Genomic DNA, 26,869 nt, shown 5'->3' with positions numbered 1-26,869 from the left:
AAACTGACAGAGCCCTCTGTTAGAGGCACCTGACAGACAGAGCCCAGGGTTCAGCATACCTGCTACTGCAGTCCAGCTCAGGAGAACGACGTCGGTCCGTTTATAAAACTGATTTCAGAACAGATAAAATCACAAGAACATAGGCTCAACTTTTTAACAGATCCCCTTTTCTGGAATACAACCCTGTTCTGTTCCAGAACTACCTGATCCAGAACCATCTCATTGTGTGGTTTTCTCTCCTGGAAGCTGAAGTCTGAACATTTTCTCCCAAACAGCTGGAATGTCTAAATGCAACCAAGTTCCAGATAATTGATAGTTTTCTGAAATGGATAGCTAGAGATGAGTTCTGGTTCTAGAATCAAAAACCAGATTACTCCACAGCCTGATGGCTGACCCACTTCCAGTCCAGAATTTGGCTGTTTTTCACAGCTTATCCTAAAGAAGGAAAGGACCACAGAGTAACTCCTAGGGTATCAACAAGGAACCAGTCAGAAGCTGAGGGTGATGGATAGATTCTGGATGATTGGACCGTGTAAACCGGGCTGACCTGAGAGAATAAGAACAGGAATGAGGTGGCAGCACTGTGGGAAGATCCTGAAGTACTTAAGGCCAAAGGTTTCCCTGAACTGCGTTGTTGGGAAACTTTCTGGTGAGATAAAATAGATCAATGGATCCGGGAGGATCTAAAGTTTCGATTCTGACTCCTATTGGTGCTGATCAAACCCGCTGTTGGCTCCGAAAGTAAAGTGGTATAAATAAGTCATATTTACCTCACCTGCAGAACTGAACATTTAAAGAACCAAACCATTCTCTAGAACTGACAGGAGTGGGTCTGTTTATACCCGAATCGGTTTGAAGAAGTCCAGGTTGCTCATGAAGTGCTCCTCAGCCTGGTCTAGCCAGATGGATTGAGCCTGACAGAGAACTTCCTGCACCAGAGATGCCACCTGCTGGTCCGAGATTGTCACAAAGTCCCCTAAGGTGTTTGTCCCACCTTTCCTGGGACACATGTCCTTCAGGTGGACCCCGAAACCTCTGAGGAGGACCTGAGACAGAAACCAGAGGAGGTGATGAGCAGCAGTGTTTAGGCAGCTCAGGGTTTATTTTACACACAGTTTCATTCTGAGATCATTTTCCTGCTTCGCACTGAGCACGTGCAGCGTTTCTCCTCACCTTCTCCAGGTTGATGTCGGCCTCTGTGATCTGCTGGATGCCGTGTTGGGACAGGGAGGTGTTCCTTTGCAGAAAGCTTGACAGGGTCTCATTGTCTCGCAGGAAATGCTTCAACTTGAAGCCTGTGGGAGGAAAAAAAACAGACAAACAGAGCAGCTCAGAGAAACCCGACACGTCGTCCTCCTCCTGTAAATCCTCAGCTTTTGTGCTTTAACTGTTCCTGCAGGGACATGCTAATGTCCACAAAGAGCCGGGGACAGTTTACTACTCTAACACTGGCCCACGTGATTAAATCTGATGTTTTTGTTCAAACTTTCCAAGATTCTCATGTTCCACTGACATGCCTTGTAAGACAATACTCGGGGGTGTAGAAGCTCCTGTCAGACATTACTCAGGATCAATAAACTATCTGCTGATCAGGAGTTCCTCAGAAAAACAAGTGAGGGTTGTAGCTGATGAAACCCAGCCAGTTGTCATGGTTTCATGAGGAAGTTTTGAGACTCAGAAACCAAGCGGAACCAGGAAGTGCCGACCTTATTTGGGCACGTGAAAATAGCCTGGAGTTTGGGCTGAGAGTTGAGAATCTGCTTCAGAGCTGCAGGTCTTCACACGTCTGGAAAATTTCCACTCAGTTATTTGCATTTCGTGTGAATGAAGCCCCCGTGCACACGCCCACCCCTTCCGGCTGCAGGTCTCAACAGGTGGCCAACGTTTCATCCAGCACAGAGCTGAAGGTCTGGATGGCTCCGATCAGAACCTCTCAGACAGAAATCATCTATCTGAGTCACCATCAGTCAGAACCAGAACCCAGATTGTTACAGATCAGATGAGAGACCAGGTTCTCAGCAGCAGATGTAAATCCAACCTCACAGAACCATACTGTCATCATAGACTTGAGCGCCACCTGAAACAGTAAGTGAAGAACCGGGTCCATCCTTCCTACTTCTACAGGATATCAAAGGCTTGGTATCCGTCAGGTTCTGCTGATCTAGAGGTTGTACAGGCTGCCGGAGGGGGTTCTAAACCTAGCGGATCAGGGGCAGGTCATTCGGAGTTTCTACAGTTGGGTTTAGATGAATCTGGACCTGGTAGAAGATATCTCTAGTTGTTGGTTACCTCACAGCTGATGAACAACAGGAGGTTGTTATTCTGTTCTGGTTCCTAAACCCTCACACCTGAAAGTGATGTTCTTCTTTGGGCTTCAGCCTTCAACTTCTATTCTCTGTAAATTTGTTTTGTCCCCAAAGACTTCAACCTCTGCATAGGAACCGGTACCGCACCCGGGTTTCTTTCTTTGCAGCTGATGTGAGGTCAGTGATCTGACTGAAGAGACTCTGATGTGAAAGGGACATTTTCTGCTCTGAGGTCCGAGTCTCTGCTGAGGAAGTCGACCTGTTAGTAACGGGTCAGAGGGCCACTCCAGAGTTTCTGCTTTTCATGCAGAAGACGAGGAGCTGATTGTAACTGAGGTGAGGACAAACTGAGGTGCAGGGGCCTCAGAGGGACAGAAAACTCTCTGTTTGAGGACAGTTAGTAACGGATCAGAGGACCACTCCAGCTGTCCCACACCAGTAGCTTCCAGTGATGTGATTGCTTAAATGAGCTCCAACAGAGCGAGCAGTCTGCTTCAATCACAGTCCACCGGGCCCATTAAGCACACTGCAGGATGCCTCAGATGGGTTCTATCTGCTGCTGGACTTCTGTCTGAACTTGTCCTGTAGACACAAGGTCCAGCAGCAGGCAGAACCTCCCAATAAACTGTTTACTGGGAGGTTCTGCCTGCTGCTGGAGGCAGAACCTGTCTACAGCTGCAGATTAAAGTTAGATTAAACACTTATCACTGTCGAGGACAACTGGGCCTCCGTGGTTCTGCTTCTGCTAAACCTTGTGGTTCTGTCTCTATTTGGTTCTGTGCTGCCGTCTGACCAGGTGAGATCACCTGACTGATCAGCAAATAAACCTGTGAGGGCACTTCTCCCCACCCCTCATCACCCCAGCAGCATTGGACCATCAAACACTGCGGTTCTTTAGATCAGAGGGAATAAAGGTTCTGATGCTCCGTCGAGAAAGAAACACACCCCACACTGAGGCACAAATTAAAAACACAAAAGAGTTGAATTCTTTTCGATCAGTGAGCCTGAAAACCTCCGCAGAGACCCGCTACTACTGCTGCTCTTACTCTAACCACCTAAGCCCGACCCGGACCTTAGAGCATTACGTCTCCTACCTGAGCGACTGTTCTGCAGAACTTCCAGGGCCCGAGCCAGCTCCTTGAAGCTTTCCAGGCTTTTATCATTCTGGCTGTGCAGAAGGATCTTCTTTGCATCCGAAAACAGGCGAGAAATTCTGGAAATTCAAACACAGAAGAACAGCAGAGTTCATGTGAGATACAGAATCGGTACTGAGATGATTATCTGGACAACAGAACTGGAAAAATTCCTGGAAGGTCCAAATCCTCTCTAATCAGGAGCACAGATGACTATTGATCCAGATCCTTTAAAGCAAGAAAAACTAGAATGGATGATCAGGAAGTTTGGGATCAGGACCAACATGGAAAGTGTTGGAATCAAAATGTTCCACATTTATTGTAATCACAGCAGCAACGTAGCAAAAAAGTCTATAAATGGGTTGGTGTTTAGTATCTGGGTCCTGTGATTAGAACAAACCCAACCCAGACTGATATTATCACCCAAGTTGAGTATTTATTGCAACATTCACAAACAACGTCACACATCACATGTGCTGTCCTGTCTGGGAATCAGGGAGCCTGGGAATAATTTAGCTTGAAGATGGAAATCTGTTCAGGCAGATTAATGAACCGTCAGGCTGGACGGAGTTTCATTAATGACTCTCCAGACTAAATTCTAATGAAGTGGTTTAGCAACAGGAATCGGGTCTCTGCAGCAGCAGCTTTTCACAATAAAATCCTCCGCTGACACACGGACTCACATGGAGTCGTTGAAGTTTCCGACAACGCCTGTAGACTCGCCCGGCGTCGGGTTTCTGAAGCACGGGTTGTTGGCGTTGCAGAGGATTCCCTGAATCCATGGCAGCGTTCCCGCTGAGGGCATGGCCTTGTTGGGAAAGTGACCTGCAGACAGGAAGTGACAAAACATCAACAGTTATTGAAGCAGCTGAAGGTTGTCTGCTTCTGCACCCTAGGCTGATGGGAAATGTTACCCAAACAGAAACATTACTGCTGATTACTGATGGTTCTCTGGGTGTTCTCCTTAGTTTTGATAACATCTGGAAAGGAAACTCATTTGGACACACAAACGCTTTGAATGTTATTCTAGAGGTTAAATCAACTCAGTCACTTTATTGGCATCGATCAGTTTTCCACCACTCAGGCCTTGTTACCGTGACAACGATCCATTGAAAACTGGATTTTTTTTCTGTTAGCGTGTCTACATGGCAACGATTTAATTACAGTCTCCGTTCTCATAGCAACAGCAGAGAATTGAAATGGGCATCATTCGCCTTCCATGCCAGTAGTCCCATTATGGAATGAGTAGGAGCTCCTGCAGTCATTGCTCTCCAGGATATACAAGGAGGAACAACGCAGCCCTGAGGAGGACCAGCAGAGGAACATGCCTCATGTGGCATTGAAGCCTTTTACCCAGACAGGCTGAGATCTTTCCACAAGGAAATCTAAAAGCCATCCATCAATACCAGGCCACACTTTAAGTCCTCATCAGTCATCCTGTCTCCTCCAGGATCCTGAACATCTCCAATCTCGCTGACGTCTGCATGGTTTTGTCCATCTACATGTGGGGCCGACGAGTTTGTGACCCAGGTGTAATCGGCCATATGTTTGGGACGTGTCTTCTTTATCTTTCTGCTGTGTTGGAACCATGTGTTCAACTGGACTGGGAGTCGGAAGATAACCTGTTATCACCTGTAGAGGAGCATCAGCTGCAGCTGCGCAGCTCCGACCTTTATCCCGTCCCCTGGGTCGAGCCGAGGTGCAGCTATCAGGAACCTTTAAGCCTGCAAACTGGCCTGTTTTCTAATCATGGCTGATAAGATAAGAGCTGCAGCTCCTCTGAGGTCCACAGGTCAAATCACCACGATCCGATCAATAATCAATAACAAGCTCTACATGTTGGGGACTAAAGTGGTTTATGAAACTGCTGATGGCCTGGATTCTGATCCACCCTCATAAAATGATTGGCGTTTACTCTTCTCATCTAGAACGGTCCAGAACCTCTCCAACCAGAGATCCTGATTCAGCAACAGCTGCACAAAGCCAGACCCCCCTCAGATCCAACTTTGTTTGAGTCGGAACCTGATGACATTTTTTCTGTCAGCAGGACGTTCACCTAGGAAAGCTGGAACTCTTTTCATCCGAAAAGGTTTTATGAAAACTGGGTTCTGTTTCTACTGACTCTGGTACAATAAAACTGGTTCTGTTCTGTTCTCACTGTTCAAACCTTTTTGTGAGGACAACACACAGAACCCTGGAGAATAAATCCAAAAGAACCGAACCTTTCAGACCAAACTGATGCAACTCTGAACTTCAACATGAGATGGTGTCTCATCTGCTGCTGGTTGTCAGTGAAGGTAACATGCAGAGATGCCTTCACTGACTGCTCCCCATAAATCCTGCCTGTGGTTTAAGTTCTGAAGGTTTGCTGATCTGGGTTATTTGGACTTTCCTCGGGATGGATCCTGGGCAGATGTCAATTGTGGGTTCTGACGTTCTGAAGTGTTTGGAATCAGAATAAAGTCTGTGGAGCTGACCTTCTTTAGGATGAAGCTGAATATACAGAAACACCAGGTGCCTTCAGGAACAATTGGGAAAAGAAAACTGGGATTTTGAGTTTGATGAATGACTGAGCACAGCTCTTTGGTGAAATGCAGATTTGGGTGCAGCCCTGAATGGTTTCCACATCACCTCATTAGACCTCCAACTTTCAGTGTTGGGAACCGGCAACTCGTCCTGATCCGCTCAGACTTTCTCGGAGCGAGTTCCAACATGCAGCGTGAATCATTGCAGAGACATTCATCAGCACAGAGCTTCTGCTTTCAGAAGAACAATGAGCCGCTTCCTGACGGAGGCCTTCACACATGATGGAGCCACTCCGTCACCACAACACTGATTCAGGAGCTGTGGTTGGGTTTCATCCACCCTGGGAATAACAGGGCCCGATGCCCTCTTAGGACCCGCTTTTAAAGATCGACCCATGTTCAGGAGATCTGGAGCTGCAGGCCAACTCTGAGGCTCGGGACCTGAATCTTGCAGACTGGGCCCAGCTGACCCACTCCAAGTTCACTTACGATCACGACCTCAGGAATGTTCCAGATGTTCCCAGCTGCAGACTGGGTCCATCCCTGCTGAGCTGCTCCGTCATCAACCTCTGCACGAGTCCTGTTATCTAATATGACCGGGTCAGCTCTAAGGTCAAGAACTGCTACTCTTCAGCGCCAGCTGCAGGTTCTGACCTAATAAACGTAGAGGGACCTGAACGCACCATGATGATTGTGTTTAGTGATGCTCAAACCGATCAGCCAGAGGTCAGCTCTGATCAGATTTCAGTCTGTAAATACAGACCAAGAAACAGCAGAAGAAGAAGCTGAGGTGTCAACGCAGCGTTGCAAAATGGTATCAGATCTTTATGGACCCAAAACAGAACTCTGTGTCCCTCAGAGATAAAGAGACATATATGCCTGATAAACACTACATGGAGCTTCAGGACGATTATGGATCAATCACTGCTGATGATCAAGATCTTCTGCGTGGTCAGTCTGCTTCAGCTGATTTTAACATTCTGTTCAGTGAAACAGAACCAACCTCAGTAGAACCCCTCCTGCTCACGTAAAACTGACTTTAGACTGTGGGTCCATCAGGTCCAAATGAGGTCCAGAGAAGAACTTTAGAAGAGTAAAAAGTTCAAACTAAATCAGAAAGAACCAAAGAGAATATGAATATAGCTTAAATTAACTGAACTTGCGAAAAATGGATGTTTTTGTTGGACTTTTTTATTTAATTTAACTTTTATTAATATTTTAGATTTTTTTCTGGGTTCTCCAGCTTCCTCCAAGAGTCCATTATGCTCTGACTGTCCTCAGAGTGGTTGTTTGTCCTTTGTGTCCCTCTGAGGACTTGTCCACGACTACCCCGTCTCACACCCAATGGTCCAGTCCCCCAGGTGTAGACGATGGGACGCCTGGAACATTTTCTTTGGTTCTGTTCTGTTTTTAGGTTCTGACCTGGAAGGACACAGAGTGTACAGCAGAACATGTTCCTGTCGGTTCTTTGAACTGTGCCCAGTACCTGATACTGAATGAGTCAGGTTCCCACATGTTCTGCATGTGGTGAGCAAACACACCAGTCCTGCAGAACCTTCACTGAGAGGTTAAATCTGCAGTGATTCTTCATGACCTGAAGGTTTCTCTGCATGTTCTCACACGTATGAAGGTAATAAGCACAACAAGCTGCCGCATCTGTTCCTCTCTACATGCTGTAAAGAAAACAGAGCCGAGAACTTTCTGCCTCCTGCTGCAAACCCACGCCAATGTGTGTCCACAGACTTCCAGCTGCGATAGAACATCTGCAGCAGAAGAACCTCCAGCAGTTTGGGCCGAATCCTCTGCATGTTCTCCTGAACACCTCTGCTGTAAAACAGCTTCGGAGGAGGAGAATCTGCAGCTGCGTCTCACCAATGTTTGGAGGGAAAACGGTCATTGAACGCACCATGCCGTTTGACATAAATGTGAATGAACTGAAGTGAAGATGTACAATCTATAACTGCAGAAGAAGAACGTGAGGCTAAAGATGAGAGCTCAGCAGCTGAGTTTAAACTAACAACGTACAGATTAAGGTTCACGTTTCTATCAAACTTTCAGATTCTGAGCAGCCAATCAGAGCGTGCCCTAATGTGGACTATTGCAGCGCTGCATGAAGAGAACATCTCCAGGTTCTGGTTCTAGACTCACACTCATGCTGCTCGTATGGGGGGTAGTTGAGTCGCACCGTGATGAGGATGAAGAAGATGAACAGTGGCCAGATGATCTCCACCAGAAGCTGGAGCTGAAACACACACAAACACATTATTAATGGATCAGTACCTGAGTGAAACAAGCAGGAGAACCTTCAACCTGGATGGAGAGAACAAACTCAGAACTGGCCAATTAGAGAGCAGCTCAACACCAGGTAGAAGCAAAGACCAACAAACTCTCTTCAGATGGATACTGGGAAGGAAGTGACCGATCAGAGCAGGAAGTAATGAGGACTGACCGTCTGTCGGCGTCTGTAGGTGAAGTTCTTCCACAGCAGCAGTCCCAGCTGTGTGCACACAGACATGTCTGCAGCCGCCGCCATGCAGGACTGATGGCCGCCCGCCACTCGCTCTGAGTTAAACACAAACAGACAGAGAGGGCGGGGTTAAAGTAAACTGATACTGAAGCTGCTGAACACACACATTTATCAGATCAGACAGCATCAGCACTGATCAATAAAACACACACTCAAACTGCTCTGTGGTCACACATGGTAAACAACATACACCAGGTACCGCTCAGGTGGGCCCAGGCAGTTCCGGCTCACCTGCAACTCAACAGTCTGCTCTGTGGAACCAGAACTGGGGCAGCACAATGTCTTTATAACCTTCAGGCAAAAGTCCAAGAGAGATTAAAATTTGTTTTCATCAGAGACCTGTTCACAAAGTTATAAAATATACAACAAATAAATACAATAATATGCAAACAAACAACGACATAAACTGCAGAACCAAAGCGGCTAATAGCAACAAGTGGGTCAGTGCCCCTAAAACAACCTAGGGCTGGCACCGCACTGGCACATTGTTCAAGAAGTCCCACCCTCGTCCTCTCTATGAATGACAAACCCTAAAACCCATGTTAGGATGCTCTTTGTGGTCTTAAGCTCAGCCTTCAACACCGTTCTTCCTGACACACTGGCTATGAAGCTCCACAACCTTGGTTTATCTGCACCACTTTGCTCCTGGATCAGCAACCTCCTCACCAACAGGCCCCAGGCAGTGAAACAACAAAGCAAACATGGTTGTGAAGTTTGCATGTTTTCATATCTAAAAATGATGAGACCCACTACAGACAGGAGGTCCACAATCTGACACAGTGGTGCTCCAGAACCAACCTCATCCTAAACACCAGCAAGAACAAGGAAGTGATGGTGGATTACAAGAGGTCCAGGAGGACTGAACATGCTCCTCTCGGCAAACAGGGGGAAGTGGTGGACAACATTAAGTTCCTGGACATTCATATCCCCTCTGACCTCTCCTGGACTGAGAACACCTCCCACCTAATGAAGAAGGCCCCACGACGGCTCTTCTTTCTCAGGACGTTGGAGTGATCTGGACTCTCTCCTCAGCTACTAACAAACCTTCAAAGACCACAATGGAAAGCATCCTGTGCCTCAGTGTGACAGTGTGGTATGGGAGCTGCAGGACTTAGCACGGGTGGTGAGGACAGCACAGGGGATTATGGGATGTCGTCTACCGGATCTGGATTCGGTTTATGTTGCACGAGTCCAGAAACAGGCCAGACACACCCACCCACCAATGCACTGTTTGTCCCACTTCCATCAGGAAAACGGTTCAGGAACATCACATAAAAAACAAACTGACTCAGAAACAAGTTCTCCACCAAAGTAGTGAAATCCGGACTTTGTCGTTATAAGTTTTATTCAAAGGCATTCAGCGTTTAAATGACTCTGACACTGAGGTTAGTCAGTGAAACAGAGTCCTGATCAACATTTACACACAGTATTTATACCAGAACATGACAGTGTTATCTCAACTTCAAAGAGTCTGTGTTTTATGACCCCAGACCCTTCTCGGGTTCAGAGGTGACAAAGTTATCTAGGAACCCATCTGTCCTTCCCAACACATCATCCTAACTGTGGGTTTTAACCATTAAACTTCTGATAATGGCTTTTACAGCTTACTCCCTAACACAGATGCTCAGAGGAGTGAGGTAACCCAAAGGTCACACACTTTGGAACACTTAATAAAAGAATTTCCATTACAACTTCATCTGTGATAAGAAGCTCAGAACCTGCATCCAAGTCACTGTCATTTGGTAGTCAGAGGACTGCCCGAAGCTTTGGCCACTCACTTTTAGTGCAACCCATGAACAGCATTAAGTACAGGGGTTGGACAATGAAACTGAAACACCTGTCATTTTAGTGTGGGAGGTTTCATGGCTAAATTGGACCAGCCTGGTAGCCAGTCTTCATTGATTGCACATTGCACCAGTAAGAGCAGAGTGTGAAGGTTCAATTAGCAGGGTAAGAGCACAGTTTTGATCAAAATATTGAAATGCACACAACATTATAGGTGACATACCAGAGTTCAAAAGAGGACAAATTGTTGGTGCAGGTCTTGCTGGCGCATCTGTGACCAAGACAGCAAGTCTTTGTGATGTATCAAGAGCCACGGTATCCAGGGTAATGTCAGCATACCACCAAGAAGGAAGAACCACATCCAACAGGATTAACTGTGGACGCAAGAGGAAGCTGTCTGAAAGGGATGTTCGGGTGCTAACCCGGATTGTATCTAAAAAACATAAAACCACGGCTGCCCAAATCACGGCAGAATTAAATGTGCACCTCAACTCTCCTGTTTCCACCAGAACTGTCCGTCGGGAGCTCCACAGGGTCAATATACACGGCTGGGCTGCTATAGCCAAACCTTTGGTCACTCATGCCAATGCCAAACGTCGGTTTCAATGGTGCAAGGAGCGCAAATCTTGGGCTGTGGACAATGTGAAACATGTATTGTTCTCTGATGAGTCCACCTTTACTGTTTTCCCCACATCCGGGAGAGTTACGGTGTGGAGAAGCCCCAAAGAAGTGTACCACCCAGACTGTTGCATGCCCAGAGTGAAGCATGGGTGTGGATCAGTGATGGTTTGGGCTGCCATATTATGGCATTCCCTTGGCCCAATACTTGTACTAGATGGGCGCATCACTGCCAAGGACTACCGAACCATTCTTGAGGACCATGTGCATCCAATGGTTCAAACATTGTATCCTGAAGGCGGTGCCGTGTATCAGGATGACAATGCACCAATACACACAGCAAGACTGGTGAAAGATTGGTTTGATGAACATGAAAGTGAAGTTGAACATCTCCCATGGCCTGCACAGTCACCAGATCTAAATATTATTGAGCCACTTTGGGGTGTTTTGGAGGAGCGAGTCAGGAAACGTTTTCCTCCACCAGTATCACGTAGTGACCTGGCCACTATCCTGCAAGAAGAATGGCTTAAAATCCCTCTGACCACTGTGCAGGACTTGTATATGTCATTTCCAAGATGAATTGATGCTGTATTGGCTGCAAAAGGAGGTCCTACACCATACTAATAAATTATTGTGGTCTAAAACCAGGTGTTTCAGTTTCATTGTCCAACCCCTGTATATCAGCACCAACACCGCAAAATTCCTATCCCTGAGGACTGCCAGGAATGCTGGCAAAGTGGTCTTTGTCGGTTATGTCCAAGAGTGGAATAAATGTTTTTATGTCAATAAGACAGAGATGGTGCTGAGATCAACACCTTGAACAGGTGACTGTGTCCAACATGCTGAAGGTCAAAGAGTGCTGGAAACATCATTACGAGGGGAGGGGTCCAAGAGGACAGAGGACAGTCGATTTATTAATTAATTAATGATAATTTAACATTTACATGGCCCTGGTCCAGTTCTCCGACCCCGGGCCCTGGTCCATATCTCTGATCCGGGGTCCTGGTCCGGTTCACGGACCCCCGCCCTGGTCCACATCTCTGATCCTGGGTGCTGGTCCAGTTCTCTGACCTGGGAACCTAGTCTAGATCTCTGACCCTGGTCCAGGTCTCTGATCCAGGGTCCTGGTCCAGTTCTCTGACCCTGGGCCCTGGTCCAGATCTCTGATCCCCTGCCCTGGTCCATATCTCTGATCCGGGGTCCTGGACCAGATTTCTGACCCGGGGTCCTGGTCCAGTTCACGGACCCCCCGCCCTGGTCCACATCTCCGATCCTGGGTGCTGGTCCAGTTCTCTGACCTGGGAACCTAGTCTAGATCTCTGACCCTGGTCCAGGTCTCTGATCCAGGGTCCTGGTCCAGTTCTCTGACCCCGGGCCCTGGTCCAGATCTCTGATCCCCTGCCCTGGTCCATATCTCTGATCCGGGGTCCTGGACCAGATTTCTGACCCGGGGTCCTGGTCCAGTTCACGGACCCCCCGCCCTGGTCCACATCTCCGATCCTGGGTGCTGGTCCAGTTCTCTGACCTGGGAACCTAGTCTAGATCTCTGACCCTGGTCCAGGTCTCTGATCCAGGGTCCTGGTCCAGTTCTCTGACCCCGGGCCCTGGTCCAGATCTCTGATCCCCTGCCCTGGTCCATATCTCTGATCCGGGGTCCTGGACCAGATTTCTGACCCGGGGTCCTGGTCCAGTTCACGGACCCCCCGCCCTGGTCCACATCTCCGATCCTGGGTGCTGGTCCAGTTCTCTGACCTGGGAACCTAGTCTAGATCTCTGACCCTGGTCCAGGTCTCTGATCCAGGGTCCTGGTCCAGTTCTCTGACCCCGGGCCCTGGTCCAGATCTCTGATCCCCTGCCCTGGTCCATATCTCTGATCCGGGGTCCTGGACCAGATTTCTGACCCGGGACCCTAGTCCAGATCTCTGACCCTGGTCCAGGTCTCTGATCCAGGGTCCTGGCCCAGTTCTCTGACCCCGGGCTCTGGTCCAGATCTCTGATCCCCTGCCCTGGTCCATATCTCTGATCCGGGGTCCTGGTCCAGTTCACGGACCCCCCGCCCTGGTCCACATCTCCGATCCTGGGTGCTGGTCCAGTTCTCTGACCTGGGAACCTAGTCCAGATCTCTGACCCTGGTCCAGGTCTCTGATCCAGGGTCCTGGCCCAGTTCTCTGACCCCGGGCCCTGGTCCAGATCTCTGATCCCCTGCCCTGGTCCATATCTCTGATCCGGGGTCCTGGTCCAGTTCACGGACCCCCCGCCCTGGTCCACATCTCTGATCCTGGGTGCTGGTCCAGTTCTCTGACCTGGGAACCTAGTCTAGATCTCTGACCCTGGTCCAGGTCTCTGATCCAGGGTCCTGGTCCAGATCTCTGACCCCGGGCCCTGGTCCAGATCTCTGATCCCCTGCCCTGGTCCATATCTCTGATCCGGGGTCCTGGTCCAGTTTACGGACCCCCCGCCCTGGTCCACATCTCTGATCCTGGGTGCTGGTCCAGTTCTCTGACCTGGGAACCTAGTCTAGATCTCTGACCCTGGTCCAGGTCTCTGATCCAGGGTCCTGGTCCAGATCTCTGACCCCGGGCCCTGGTCCAGATCTCTGATCCCCTGCCCTGGTCCATATCTCTGATCCGGGGTCCTGGTCCAGTTCACGGACCCCCCGCCCTGGTCCACATCTCTGATCCGGGGTCCTGGACCAGATTTCTGACCCGGGACCCTAGTCCAGATCTCTGACCCTGGTCCAGGTCTCCGATCCAGGGTCCCAGTCCAAACCAGTACATTTTCTGTCACAAATGTTTTTATGAGATGTCAGAAAATGTTTTAGACCAAGTTTTCCTCGGCTGTATGGAGCATAGAGTAATGTAGGACTACCCCTCCCCACTCGTTGCTGCACATTGCCAGTCAGTTGGCTAAAAGGTGACTATTTTTATTTGTTCATACTTATAGATCATTCAAACTTTTTGGAGATATTTTAAATACCTTTGCTGCACGTCTTCTCTCTATGCCCAATACCTGTCTGGTATCAATAAAGGCCACTAGTGAAGTCTTTAACAAAATGATTGTTATGAGACCCGGTACATTTCACAAAATGATCATACTGAGTCCTGATACAGATCCTCATGAACTCCTATTCCTTACTGTAATCTGTTAAAGTAGTCTAGATCAGGACCTCCTAACTTCATGACGATGCCTCAGAGTTTTTCTTTGGACTTTGGCTGCTTTCTCTCACAGTTTCAGTGCAATTATCTGAATTTTTTCAGCTAGATGAGCCTCTTAACTCTGAGCTCTGAATCTTTCAGACATAACGAGGGTCCAAACATTGATTCCTACTGATTCTGTTCGCCATGTTAAAGGTAAAATCCTGTTTCCTTTCTGCCAGTTTATCTTTTTCTATTTATTGACCTTGGATTCAGCTAAAGAAATTGGAAGAAACATTTGGTAACAAAGAGCCTAAAGATCCAGTTTAGAACTGGTTTTCTACTCAGTTCTCTGTTCTGTGGGCCTGTTGCAACAGAACACAGGCTTATCCTCTGGGTTTAAGGGTCTTCTGTGTGTGACTGGTTCAGAGGTCAGAGTTAGAACTGGAAACAGTCAGAAATTTGACTTAAACCAAAAGGGAAAGCAGCCATCCTACAGAAAGTCTGCAGAACTGCTGATCCAGACCACTTAAACAGAAACTCTGGATCCCAGGAAGCAATGAGAAGATCAAACGACACAAACTTCCTTAGACTTTTATTCCTGATTCTAAATTACATGATTTTAATTTTCCTCTAAAATCTCAAGGTTCATGTGTGTGTGGAACAGATTCCTCCAGCACTGTGTGATTTCTGCTCCTTCTGTTCTTCTGATCACTACACAACCCAACCAGCAGAACCTTAAAACCTTTTAGAAGCCAACATTTCAGCTTCTGGACTCAGATCAAACAGACCAGCTTCAGATTTGCCCTCCTCCTGCTGGGTCAGACTGGTTCTTAAAGATCTCAGCAAGATGAGCCAGAATCAGATTTAAACCTTAGGCTGGATGCTGAAAGAGCGCCCCCAGCGGATCACCCAGGAACTGCACCATTCTGTCTTTAAAAAGTTTTTCTCAGAAACTTTTTAAGTTATTCAAACTTTAATAAATCTGTTAAAACAAAGTGAGCCGAGGCAAAGCTCAGACACTTACCTCTTTCGTTTCTGCGGGAACAGACTGATTAAGTTCTGCGGAGCCAAAACCCAGCAGGTTCACGCTCCTGGTTCAGTTTCTTCAGTTACACACCGCTGTCTGTCTCCACAGGAGAAACCTTCACACTCTCTCTGGGTTCCTGTCTGGCTGCCCTCAATCTTCTCTGGGTCCCGGATTCTCCCCTTCTTCTCCTCCTTCCAGCTTCATCTGCCCAACAGACCTGCAGCTGCGGGACTAAAACTGAACCTGAGCGGAACAACCGACAACAATCTATCAAGCTGCTTCCGCCCTAAACTGTCACAATAAGAGTCCGACAATGTGAACTATCAGGGACTCTGTCGGTGTTTTTCTCAGCTTGTTGGAACCAATTGGTTTTATCTTCACTCTGTTGGTTTTTATTTCGGAACCAGGGCCCGTACTCCCAAATAACCCTCAGACTAAAAGTGGATCCTAGTGACGTCATTTTCCCTCAGTCAGATGAAAGTTATTCATGAATCATCTGAGGTCTTCAGAGAGCTGCTAACGTGAGGAGATGTTCAGAGCAGTGAGGAGGACCTTTAGTGAACCTAAGAGTGTCTGAAGCAGAGAAGATGGAGGAAAGACAGAGAGAAAGGAGAGATCTTCTCCTCCAATGAACAACAGAGAATGAATAAAACGCTACCAGCTCCATGGTGCAGGGATCCACCCCCATAAAAAAGAGGATAAAATAAAGATCAGAACCAAATTGATCTCCTTTCCGGTCCCACCTAAAGCAATAGAAGTACAATTTAAAATCATGAATAAAATGTATCCTATAACAAATTTCTTAGGAAAAAATTTATATGGACACAGAGAATTATGGTTTTGTGAGTCCAATCGTGAGAACCTGGAACATCTTTTTTTGATTGCACAACTGTGCAGAGTTTTTGGGTTGATTTTCATATGTGGATCCAGTCTAAAGAGATTCAGTTACCTGCTCTTACCTTGAATGATCCTTTTTGGTATTGTTACAAAACTGGGGGGTGGTGATTAAGGAATCAATAGTTTGATTATTAGCTAAATATTATTTACATAAATGCCGCTTCTTCAAATGTAAACCGAGCATGGCCCACTAGATTAACGACCTAAAATCTTATACCAAATCCCAGGTTGATATAATTGCCTTAAGTTTTGATGCCCCTGACTTTTCTTTTTTCTAGTTTTATTTAATTTTTCTTGTTTTATTCTTTTGTTGTTTTTGTTGCGATGAAAAAAATCATATTGTAATTATATGACCAAGTTGTGGTACCAGTTTGTATAGCAAATGGTTTCTTTTTCTACAGTAAAACAAAGAATCTGAATCCAGATTAAATTCTATCATCGGTTAATTTCTCTCCATTGATTACTGGGAGCACATTGGATTATGGTTTCTTTTAACAACCAATCACAGCTCTAAGAAGACAGTGTCACACCTACCAACCGGGTCAACCACCCCAGCAACGGGGTCAACCACACCTCCCACTAAGAGGAGTTTCTCTCGTCTCCTCCTCAGAGTTGCTCTCAGCAGAGATCTGAACCATCCTGAAGCTGATACTCCTTGGCTAAGATAGGAGCTCCCTGAGAGACTCTGAGGATCTTTAGGAACATGGGCCCTGAACATTTTACATGGCTTTGGTTGCAGACTGTTGTTCTAATTGTTAAATTGCGCATGTAACAGTTCTGTAATCAGGACTCCACTCACATCATTAACTCTGAAGGCTCTAATGTTCCTACCAGAAGAACAACATGAACTGGAACATCTGTAGGAGGAGATGGAGGAGATCCTAGCAGCTGGAACTTTTCTCCATTAAGTCCCTCAGTTTAAAAAAAATAACCAGGACAGTTCAATCACAGTCAATCACAGGAAATTAATGTCACTGTTGGGTTACTGACGGACAAAGACTTTCATAATAAGAGAATGTCCCGCTGGTTTTCCACAATAAAAGACTTTCTGCAGTGATTGACCAAGTTGGAGCAGTTAGAGGGGAATGATTAGATCTGTGCTTCCCGTGCAGTGCCTCGAGATGGTTTGAAATAACAATAAATTAAAATGGAGTTAAATGAAGTGTCTTCATGATGAGGACTCAAATGTTCGTTAAATTTCCCTCCTATTATGGATCACGTCTAGTTCTACTCAGTTTAGTTGAACATGTACATTTAGATTAGTTTTGATCTTGGCCTTGGCTTATTTATTTTAAAAGGGACACTGCAATGTAATAAAACACATGACAAAGAACCAGAATTAGCCAGAAGGCCATTTTTCATCTGCGGTCCCCTGGTTCTGATGTTGAAAAAAACAATAAAACACAACAATATATGTACAGCACAGACACACAATTAGTAAGGGTACGAGATTAGACTAAATCAATCCTGACAATAGAATAGAATAGAATATTCTGCAAACTAACCTGTAAGGTTATTTCCAGAACCTACTGAGTTCATTACAGAACTGATCTGCTGCTTGGTACCTGATCAATGTGACGCTTCCAGATCAGTTTACTGGCTGTTCTAAGATTTAACTTTATACAAGCTATTTTTCTCACCATTAATCCTGTCTACTGTATGTCCTTCTGTATTTGGATGTTGGTTTCATGATTGCCAAATATCATGAGTTTAATTTTCTCCAAGTTAGATAATTACAATATTTCAACAAATGCATTTCCTGTGTCTTGTTCTCGACCAGCCTTTCAAACCCAGAAGAACAGGCCCACCAAGAGCACATTTCATTCAAGAACCAAACAAGTTCATCGGCCCATAGACTGAGCTGTTGGGCTCAGAGACAAGTCTTCTGATCAATCAGACTCTGGTTCCATCCATCTGACAGAAACCTGGATCCTAACATCAGCAGATTCCTGCTGAGCAGAATCATGACCACCATAAGGATCACTTTCCATGAAAAAAGTAAAACCTGAGAACAATGAGTGTGTTTCCAGATTTATAGGAGCAACCTGCCCTATTTCACCTGCAAGGCTGTGCAGGAATTGTTCAGTTTTCTCCTCTGTGCTGAAAGTCAATCCTGATAAACAGATCTGGGCTGCCTCTGCTGACTTATATTTGGTTTACTCAGACTACAAAACCCAGAAGGCTTTGCTGTTCCTTGCAAAACCTTCCACTCAGCACACGCAACAAAAGCGCCACCTTGTGGTCTGCCAGGAATAAAGTGTGGATGCAGCAATGGTCAACGGGCCAGGACTTGAACCTGTAACAAGCTGCATCAAGGACCAAGGTCTCTATACATGGGTTGCACGCTTTACTTTTGCGCTACTGCTGCGTCAACTAGTTGGTTGTTAAACTGATTCTGATTATTGGACAGGAACTGGGATAAGATCATTTTCATTAAATTAATTTATTTAATAAACTTTGTGAAAACACAGCTAACAGCTGCATGTGTGTTTACAGATAGACAGATGGACAGACAGGTGGACAGGGGACAGATTTTAGATCTTCAAAGTAAAACCAAACTTTCTCATGTTGCTCTGATGGTAAGTTCTGTAGTTGAAGGACAGTCTTTATATGTCCTTCATGTCCTCATCAACCAGACACTCAGAAGGAGGTGTTAGGGTTTGAGACAACCTGCAGGGGGCACTGCTACACTCTAAGCGTGGGATTTCTTTCAGCATTCATCTGCGACAGACACACACACATACACACACACACACACAGCCAGTGTTCAGCCTGGTACAACAGTCAACAACGAAACAAAAGCTCTGTTGTGCGATCAGACCCACATCACTGTTGTCTTCAGTCTGACAGCAGCACCAGGACTCTGCTGGTGCATTAGAACCATCAGAACCTGGATCCAGCATGGATTCAAAGAGGATCTCTTCAGCCTCTCAGCAGCAGGTCCGACTGAGGAAAAAGGTGAAGGATTTGATAACACATAACTGATGTTATGCTGGTCTGTTTCGCACTGGTTCTGTAGAGTTCTGTAGCGGGAACGTGTTCCTCTGTGAAGTCTGAAGGTTTACCAGGTGCACAGACCAACAGACCAGGTCAACTGTTCAGGACCAGTCCAAGACCTTTGGCTGAAACAAACAAAACGGTGGTTCTGTCAATGCAACGTTTTACTTTGTTGATGAAACAAATAGAAAAATAATAACTAGAAATCAGGCTTGTTTAAATGGTTTACAGCTATGTTAAAGTTAGTTTAAAGTTATTTACCAGTAATTTACTTCTTAAACTAATTCACAGATGGTGTCAAGTTAAGCTGAAGTTATTTTACACTCGTTAGCTTAAAGTTAATTTAAATTTAGTTTATTGTAAGACTAAAGTTATGTAAGTGGGTTAAGTAGTTAAGTAGTTTTCAGTTATCTTAAAGATAGTTTATAGTTGGCTTTCAATTAGTTTTCAGTTGCTTAACGGTTGGGGTTAAACATTAGCTTCATGTTAGTTTAAAGGTAGTTTACAATTAGTGAACAATTAGCCTGAAGTTAACTTAAAGTTAGTAATTAGTTTAAAATAAACCTAAAGCTTGATTGTTAGTTTCCAGATGGTGTATTGATGGTAAAACCTTTGCTTGCAGTGACCTTACTGCTAGTTAAAGGTTTGGTTAGTTTACACTTTACCTAGCTATCTTTAAACTGTGACAGCTTAGAGATAGTCTAAAGTAATTCCTTGCTGTTTGGTTCTGGTTCTGAGTAGTGGTAAAACTGTTTGGATTGTTAGATGGAGCAGCCTGGTCTGTGGTAAAGATCTAATCTGAAAGAAACCAGCTAAACTGAACTGTGGTCCAATCCTCACTGGTTCTGATGTGTTGTGGGAACTCACAGAAGGAACCCACAAGCATCTGAAATGAAAGGCTGGAATCAAACTTTCGTCCTCATCAGAAGGAACAGGTTAGGGTGGTTTTGTCTATTAAGGTGCCACCAGGGATACCAGGAAATTATGTGGTTCAGAAACATCTTCATGTCCTCAGGGAGGAGCTGGAGGACATCACTCAGGTGTGTGGAGTTCATAGTGATTCACTTGGAGAAAGAAACCCAAAACCAAGATCAAAGAATAATCCTTTGTATACACAGACATCAGCAGTTTCTTTTACTCAGGATAGAGTTTGGTAGGAAGCTCAGTGCTTACAATTTGTCCTGAGTTCAGTGAACGCCTCACAGCAGCTGATCTTCGATTTAACTCGAAGTCTTGGATTCTGTGGGAGGACATAAGAACTGTGATCTCCTTCCAGCTACTTCAGGGACCATTAATGGTGTGTGTGTGTGTTTGTGTGTGTGTGTGTGTGTGTGTGTGTGTTGTATATACAGTAGGTGGTGCCTGGTGGAGGCTGAGAACAGTGAGCTCTGTTGATGAAGAAGTTGTAAAACAAATATATGACTTCTTTAAACCCTGCAGCAGCTCTCAGGGTCACTCAAAGCTTCATCTCTGGGTCTTGTTCAGTTCTGGACCCAGGAGGTCTGCCCGGTCCATCTGCAGCTGCAACAGGAATAATCACACCGAGCAGAGACGACAAAACACATCCACTGTAGTGTTTTCTAGAGGCTCAGAGACTTATTCAATGAGCAGTTAGTGAGACTTTGGTGTTACAGGCTGGATCATCCGTGCAGTGGTCTAAGATTTCAGTACATTCTGCTAGATGGATGTGTTTGCTTCCTTCTATTTGTCTTGATGGGTTCCAATCTGGTCCCATGGGTCTCTGAGTTCAGACCCACGGATATCAGATTTCTTCTCAACTCGTGTGTATCTGTTTGTTTGTTCTGGTAAACCTGTTTGCCTTCTTGTAGCTCACTTCATCTGAATATTCTCATGGCCTCACATATTGGACTTGTGTCTGTTCTGGTTCTGTTAGATCTCAGTGCTGCATTTGATACAATCAATCATAATATTCTCTTAGAAAGGCTGGAATATGCTGTAGGGATCAGGGGAACAGCGCTAGGCTGGTTTAAATCTTATCTGTCTGACAGATTCCAATTTGTTCATGTAAATGATAAATCATCTTTAAACTCCAGGGTTAATTGTGGAGTACCACAGGGTTCAGTACTTGGGCCAATTCTCTTTACTATATATATGCTTCCAATAGGTCAAATTATCAGGCAGCATAGGATAAATTTTCACTGTTATGCTGATGATACTCAGCTTTACTTATCCATAAATCCTGATGAGCCCAACCAGTTAGATAGACTACAAGCATGTCTTGAAGATATAAAAACTTGGATGACTTTACATTTTTTGCTTCTAAATTCAGACAAGACAGAAGTTGTCGTCTTTGGACCGGAGTATTTAAAAAAGAAACTGCTTAGTCAATCACTTAACCTGGATGGCATTACATTGACCTCCGGTAATAAAGTAAAAAACCTTGGTGTTATTTTTGACCAGGACATGTCATTTAAATCCCATATTAAACAGGTTTCTAGGATTTCCTTCTTTCATCTCCAGAACATTGCCAAAATTAGAAATATCCTGTCCAGGAGTGACGCTGAAAAACTAGTCCATGCATTTGTTACTTCAAGGCTGGACTATTGTAATTCTTTACTATCAGGATGTCCACAAAATGCAGTTAAAAGCCTTCAGCTGATTCAAAATGCTGCAGCAAGAGTTCTGATGAAAATTAAAAAGAGAGATCATATTTCTCCTATTTTAGCTTCCCTTCATTGGCTCCCTGTTAAATCCAGAATATAATTTAAAATTCTCCTCCTCACATATAAAGCCCTTAATGATCTAGCTCCATCATACATCAGAGATCTGATTGGTCCATATGTTCCTAACAGAGCACTTTGTTCTCAGACTGCAGGTTTACTGGTGGTTCCTAGAGTCTCTAGAAGTAGAATGGGAGGCAGATCCTTTAGTTATCAGGCTCCTCTCCTGTGGAACCAGCTCCCAGTTTTAGTCCGTGAGGCAGACACCCTGTCTACTTTTAAGGCTAGGCTTAAAACTTTCCTTTTTGATAAAGCTTATAGTTAGAGTGGCTTAGTTTATCCTGAGCTATCTGTGTAGTTATGCTGCTATAGGCTTAGGCTGCTGGAGGACATAATGACCACTTTAACCCTCTTCGCTACATTCCCATACTACTCTCCAATCTTACATTATTTGCTGTTATTTCAGCTTTTAACTTTATGTTCTCTCTCTTTTCTCTTCCTAGAAGCTACACCTGGCCTGACTCTGTGTCTACCTGTGACACCTTTCTGGAGAGGGGCATCGTCCAAGCTTCTGCTGGCAACAACTTAATGCTCACCTTCTACAGATGATCCACATGACCCTGTCTTTCAGTGTTTAACCCTTTCTCTCTCCTAGACATGGCGATTGACTGAGCTTCTACTGTGACTAACTCTATGTTCTCTCTTTCAGACTCTAACCTTGAAAACTGGCTCAGAGTTTATCTGTTCTTTCTTTCTAGATGAAACGACTAAAGGAGCTACATCCATTAACATTTACTTTTCCTTCCCATAGAAAGTACTCCTGGATCAGTGCTTCTTTGTTCTCTTTGTGTCTCTGCTCTGTTCTCTCAAACCTCCAGTCGGTCGTGGCAGATGGCCGCTCATACTGAGCCTGGTTCTGGTTCTGCTGGAGGTTTCTTCCTGTTAAAAGGGAGTTTTTCCTCTCCACTGTCGCTACATGCATGCTCAGTATGAGGGATTGCTGCAAAGTCAACACCAGTGACTGTCCACTGTCTCTACATGCTCATCCAGGAGGAGTGAATGCTGCAAGTCACTGACTGGATGCAATCTGCTGGGTTTCCTTAGACAGAAAAACTTTTTATCCAATTTGAATAAAAAACTGAATCTGACTGAACTGTTCAATGATTACGATTAATTAGAATGTATGAACCTGACTGTTGTGAAGAACCTTGAGACGACATGTGTTGTGAATTGGCGCTATAGAAATAAACTGAATTGAATTGAATTGAATATTTATCCTGCAGAGAGTTGGTTTCACTGTGACATTCAGCACACAGGACGTTTCTCCTACAGGTGGACCAGAGGTGTTGCTCCTGAAGAAGTTTTATTTCTGGTTAGTTTGAAGCAAGCTGATAAATGATAAGAGCCTGTGGACACATGGACTGCGGATCCAGCAGGACCTTCTGACTTCATATGGGGGAGCTTTGACCCACAGAAAGAAATCGGCAGAGGTTATTTTCTGGACTCCAGATGAATGTTCGAGGGAAACAGCGCCACCCTACCGTTACTCTCCACTCAGTGGTCACAACAGGTAATGCAGCTGCAGCTCCGCTCCGCACGGCCGCTCACTGCGCACGCGCAATGAGATGAATGGCCGCTGCACCTGTCAGTCCACCAGGAAGTGCGGCGGACAAATCCTCGGCCGTTAATCCGTGCTTGGTTCGGTCATCGGAGGAGGTTCCCACCGTGGCATGCTGAGCGGACGGGGGTGCTCCGTCTGACCGTCCGGAACCAGCCTCCGGGGCTGCCCGCCTCTTTACCCCGCCTGCAGAGCCTTAAACCCCCGCTGCTGCCGAACTGAGGCTCCGTGAAGCTCCGTGAAGCTCCGGGCGCGTCCATCCTGACTGCAATGGGATGCTGCGGGAGCGCGGAGGTAAGCAGGCCCGGTTCGGTCCAGTCCAGCGCGGCACCATCCTGCAACTGTTTGTTCTGCGTTATGGTCTGATATTTTAAATGAATTGGAAGCTGGTTCTGGAGCAGAGAGGGCCGATCCGATCCGCGCTGGGATTAGGGCCAGCAGCTCCTTAATCCAATTAGAGCAACTCGGTTACCGAGCCGCTACCGGTCCGCTGCTGGTAAACAGGCCCAAATTAACCTCCCCAGGGTTCGGATTTATGATAGAACCGAGCTGGCAAGACCCGGCCCGGTCCTGTAGGCCCCGCTCAGCGATGACTGTGACCGTGTTTGTGTTTGTTTCAGCGGACAAAGAGAGAATGGAGACCGCTGGAGGACCGGAGCTGCACCGACCTGCCCTGGTTCCTGCTCTTCACCGTCTTCTGCGTCGGCATGGTAACCACAGACACCCCATAGTACTACTGATGAAATACTGCTGTAGTAAAGTTGTAATGATTAGAGACGAGACTCCCTATAATACAGTTACTGTAATACTGCTGTGATACATCAGTACCATCCAGAGACACATGCTGCCTACAGCAGTACTTCAGGATTACTTTACAGTAAATGTTGCAGTACCACAGAAATTCAACAGGATTACTACTCCCAGGTTACTGTAGTACTACTGTATTACTGGAGTCACACTGGTTCTGAAATGACTTTCCTAGAACACTTTAGCAGTTCTACACTAAGACAGCTGCAATATTATTACTGTATTAATCCAGTGATACTATGTTTATTCTACTAGAAAACGGCTTTATAGCATGAACATTTATAGCAGTATATATGTATACTACAGGAGTGTTGTTGTGAATATACACAAGCACTGCTGTAGTACCACAGTCAAATCTCTGCAGTTCTGGATTAATATTGATCTTTTTTACAGTGTTTTCACATGTTTGTGGAAGTATTACATTGATACACTGTATTGCCAAAAGTATTTGTGTGTCTACTTCTACATGCACATGAACTTTGATGAGATCATCTTCATAATCTATAAGGTCCAGTTTGTTGATGGACCCACTGTTGCCAGCAGTAGAAACTTCAACTATTCTGTAAACATCTTCCAAGGGTTAGGAGTCTGTTCATAGTTAGAAGAGAACACCAGAACTGCAGCCTCCACTCTAAATTCATCCTGGGTGTTCAAGAAGGTTGAGGTCAGGAGTCTGCAGGCCACTCAAGGTTCTTCACACCAAACTGGAACCGGAACACCAGAATTCATTGATATGGTGGTGGGACCTATTTGGCTATATAGTGTATCTGTGGGTTCGCCTCTGTTCTTTAGTCCTCTCAGACAGAAATATGTGACACCTCCACCTCCAGATGTTCTCATCTCCAAAAACCTGAGCGAAACTCTCAGAAACTTTAAACCTGAAGGGCTGCACATTACATCTCAGATATTTTGTCATTAGAATACCAGCCGGTGCTAAGGACAGTGTATATTTATTCTCTGGGTTTCTGGAGATCACAAACCGCATGTTGGGTGGAGTCCACCTGCAGGTGATGCTCCAGCAGACTACACGGTCCAAGAAGCTAAAGGTCACAGAGAAGGTTAGAAGCACAGATGAGAAAGAGGGGAGGGAAGTAAATGTGGATTGGTTACAGCTGATATCTTAATCTAAATATTAACCAATAACATCAAACCCAGTTGACTTTCTAATATCGTGCAGACTCGTCTGGTGCTCAGAGCAAAAACGTCTTTAATTGTGTCAGCAGCACTGATGCTGCATTCAGGGGCAGCAGGAAGGGCAGGTTTTCTGATCCCTCACTGGAGAAAGTCAGATTCCTAAATTCATAGGAGCCTTGGATCCAGGTACCACAGCAGACCTTAAGAGTGCCTGGAGGAGTCAGGGAGTTGGGTCTTATTAGAAACGGTTCTAGAGACGAAAAGCGAAAGGTTAGGGTGGTGCCCAGCTGATTGGTGTAGATTTGTTGAGGTGTGACATGTTACTGCATTGCCTAATCTAAGAACTACATGTCAGCACCTGTTACCTGATGAACCTTTAAAGGTGGGAGTCGTACTTCAGTCCTTCAGGTCCAGTGTCACAGGAGTTCTAATGTGTCTGGTCCAACACACCTGAATCACATGGATAAATTACCTCCTCAACAAGCAGTCAAGTTCTAGAGAATCCTTCTAATGACCTAATCACTTCATCCAGGTGTGTTGGAACACTGGCAGATCTAAGAGTTGCAGGGTGCTGGACTTCATAGAGTATGACACCCGGTTATAGAGGTGAAACAACAGATCATTACCAGGCTCCTTTATAACTTGGAAACATGATGAAAAGATAAAGTTGAAACCAGACATTTCTACACAATCCCAGCTGTGAAGTACAGGAGTGGCAGCATCATGCTGTGGGTTTTTTTCCCTGCAGGTCAAAGTAGCGCATTAAACAAAATTGGAATCATCACGAGAAAGTGTAGAATTATGTGTAAACATTGAAGCAACATCTAAAAGTATCAGCCAGGAAGTTAAATCTTGGACACGTATGTGTCTTCAAAATGGACAATGTCTCTCAACATATCTCCAGATTAGTTACAAAGTGGCTGAAGTACAACAAAGTCCATATTGTGAAGAGGCCACCACAAAGTCCTGATCACAGTCCCACAGAAAAAGTGTGGGTGGAGCTGAAAGGTGTGTGTAACCTACAAACCTAACCCAGTTACACGGTTTCTGTCAGGAGGAATGGAGATGAATAGAAATGTCTGAATCTGAAGAAAATTATCAAATAATCTAAAGCATGCAGGAAGACGGCAGCTAAGACTTCAATCTCTTTATTGAGCGCTGCCAATCACAAAACAAGGAGAACATTTTTAAAACACTGCTCCCACCTTTACCAAGTATGTTACACAGACATGTATATGTAGACCTGAGTATAATAGAAGCAATAAAGTCTTTTATTCTTGAAATGACTTTGTTTGAATGTAAAGGAATTTCTAACAGGGCATTCAAAGGGGAGACTGATGCCATATATGGGAAGTTGGGGTCTTGACGGACTTGAAAATAGCGGAATAGACCGAGGAAGGCTGGATCTTAGCGTTAAGTTGTCAGAACTTCCAAAGACACCATTTACAGTATGTACATATCAAATGTGTATCCCTCGTCTTTGCCAAGCAATAAAATCTGAATCTAGCTTAGCTGGGAGAAAAATATTGCTATTAAGAATAGGGCCGGTGTAAAGAAAGTTCATAAATCCAAAATTCTGCCTAAACTGGGTCCATATCTTAAGTATTTATGATGAAATGGAGAGAGGGAGGCCTGAAGAAACCAAAACCCTGAGAGGAGGCGTTGATATTCAGGACC

General features: G+C 45.4%; 2 protein-coding genes and 1 long non-coding RNA gene across 9 annotated transcripts in view; 1 reads left to right on the top strand and 2 right to left on the bottom strand.

Moving 5' to 3' along the window:
• abca1b (ATP-binding cassette, sub-family A (ABC1), member 1B) overlaps nt 1-15,285 on the bottom strand; it is a 45,885-nt gene extending 30,600 nt beyond the window's left edge. The window contains exons 1-7 of the mRNA XM_047353671.1: nt 15,056-15,285; nt 8,414-8,526; nt 8,113-8,206; nt 4,123-4,264; nt 3,401-3,519; nt 1,174-1,295; nt 843-1,046 (exon numbers count right to left, since the gene is read on the bottom strand). Of these exons, the coding sequence (XP_047209627.1) occupies nt 843-1,046; nt 1,174-1,295; nt 3,401-3,519; nt 4,123-4,264; nt 8,113-8,206; nt 8,414-8,497 (765 nt within the window). The 5' untranslated portion in view covers nt 8,498-8,526; nt 15,056-15,285. The remainder of the gene's footprint in view (nt 1-842; nt 1,047-1,173; nt 1,296-3,400; nt 3,520-4,122; nt 4,265-8,112; nt 8,207-8,413; nt 8,527-15,055) is intronic.
• A 3,097-nt stretch (nt 15,286-18,382) lies between these two features.
• Nucleotides 18,383-18,918, bottom strand: LOC124859957. Its single transcript, XR_007036234.1, has 2 exons — nt 18,781-18,918; nt 18,383-18,676 (listed from the first exon to the last, which is right to left on the bottom strand). It is a non-coding gene; the product is annotated as an uncharacterized LOC124859957 (long non-coding RNA).
• slc44a1b (solute carrier family 44 member 1b) overlaps nt 18,670-26,869 on the top strand; it is a 31,371-nt gene continuing 23,171 nt past the window's right edge. For 4 of the 7 annotated variants that reach the window (XM_047352875.1, XM_047352873.1, XM_047352874.1 and 1 more), the window contains exons 1-2: nt 18,670-18,913; nt 23,872-23,961. In XM_047352875.1, coding sequence (XP_047208831.1) covers nt 18,857-18,913; nt 23,872-23,961 — 147 coding nt within the window. In that variant the 5' untranslated portion in view covers nt 18,670-18,856. Of the gene's footprint in view, nt 18,914-23,248; nt 23,546-23,871; nt 23,962-26,869 lie in introns of those variants that run through there. The other 3 variants (XM_047352879.1, XM_047352877.1, XM_047352878.1) reach the window with 2 other exon arrangements.

The sequence above is a fragment of the Girardinichthys multiradiatus genome, chromosome 23 (assembly GCF_021462225.1).
Source record: "Girardinichthys multiradiatus isolate DD_20200921_A chromosome 23, DD_fGirMul_XY1, whole genome shotgun sequence".
Lineage (NCBI taxonomy): Eukaryota > Metazoa > Chordata > Actinopteri > Cyprinodontiformes > Goodeidae > Girardinichthys > Girardinichthys multiradiatus.
The sequence above is the reverse complement of the archived record's forward strand: the minus strand, read 5'-3'. Positions and strand labels throughout refer to the sequence as shown.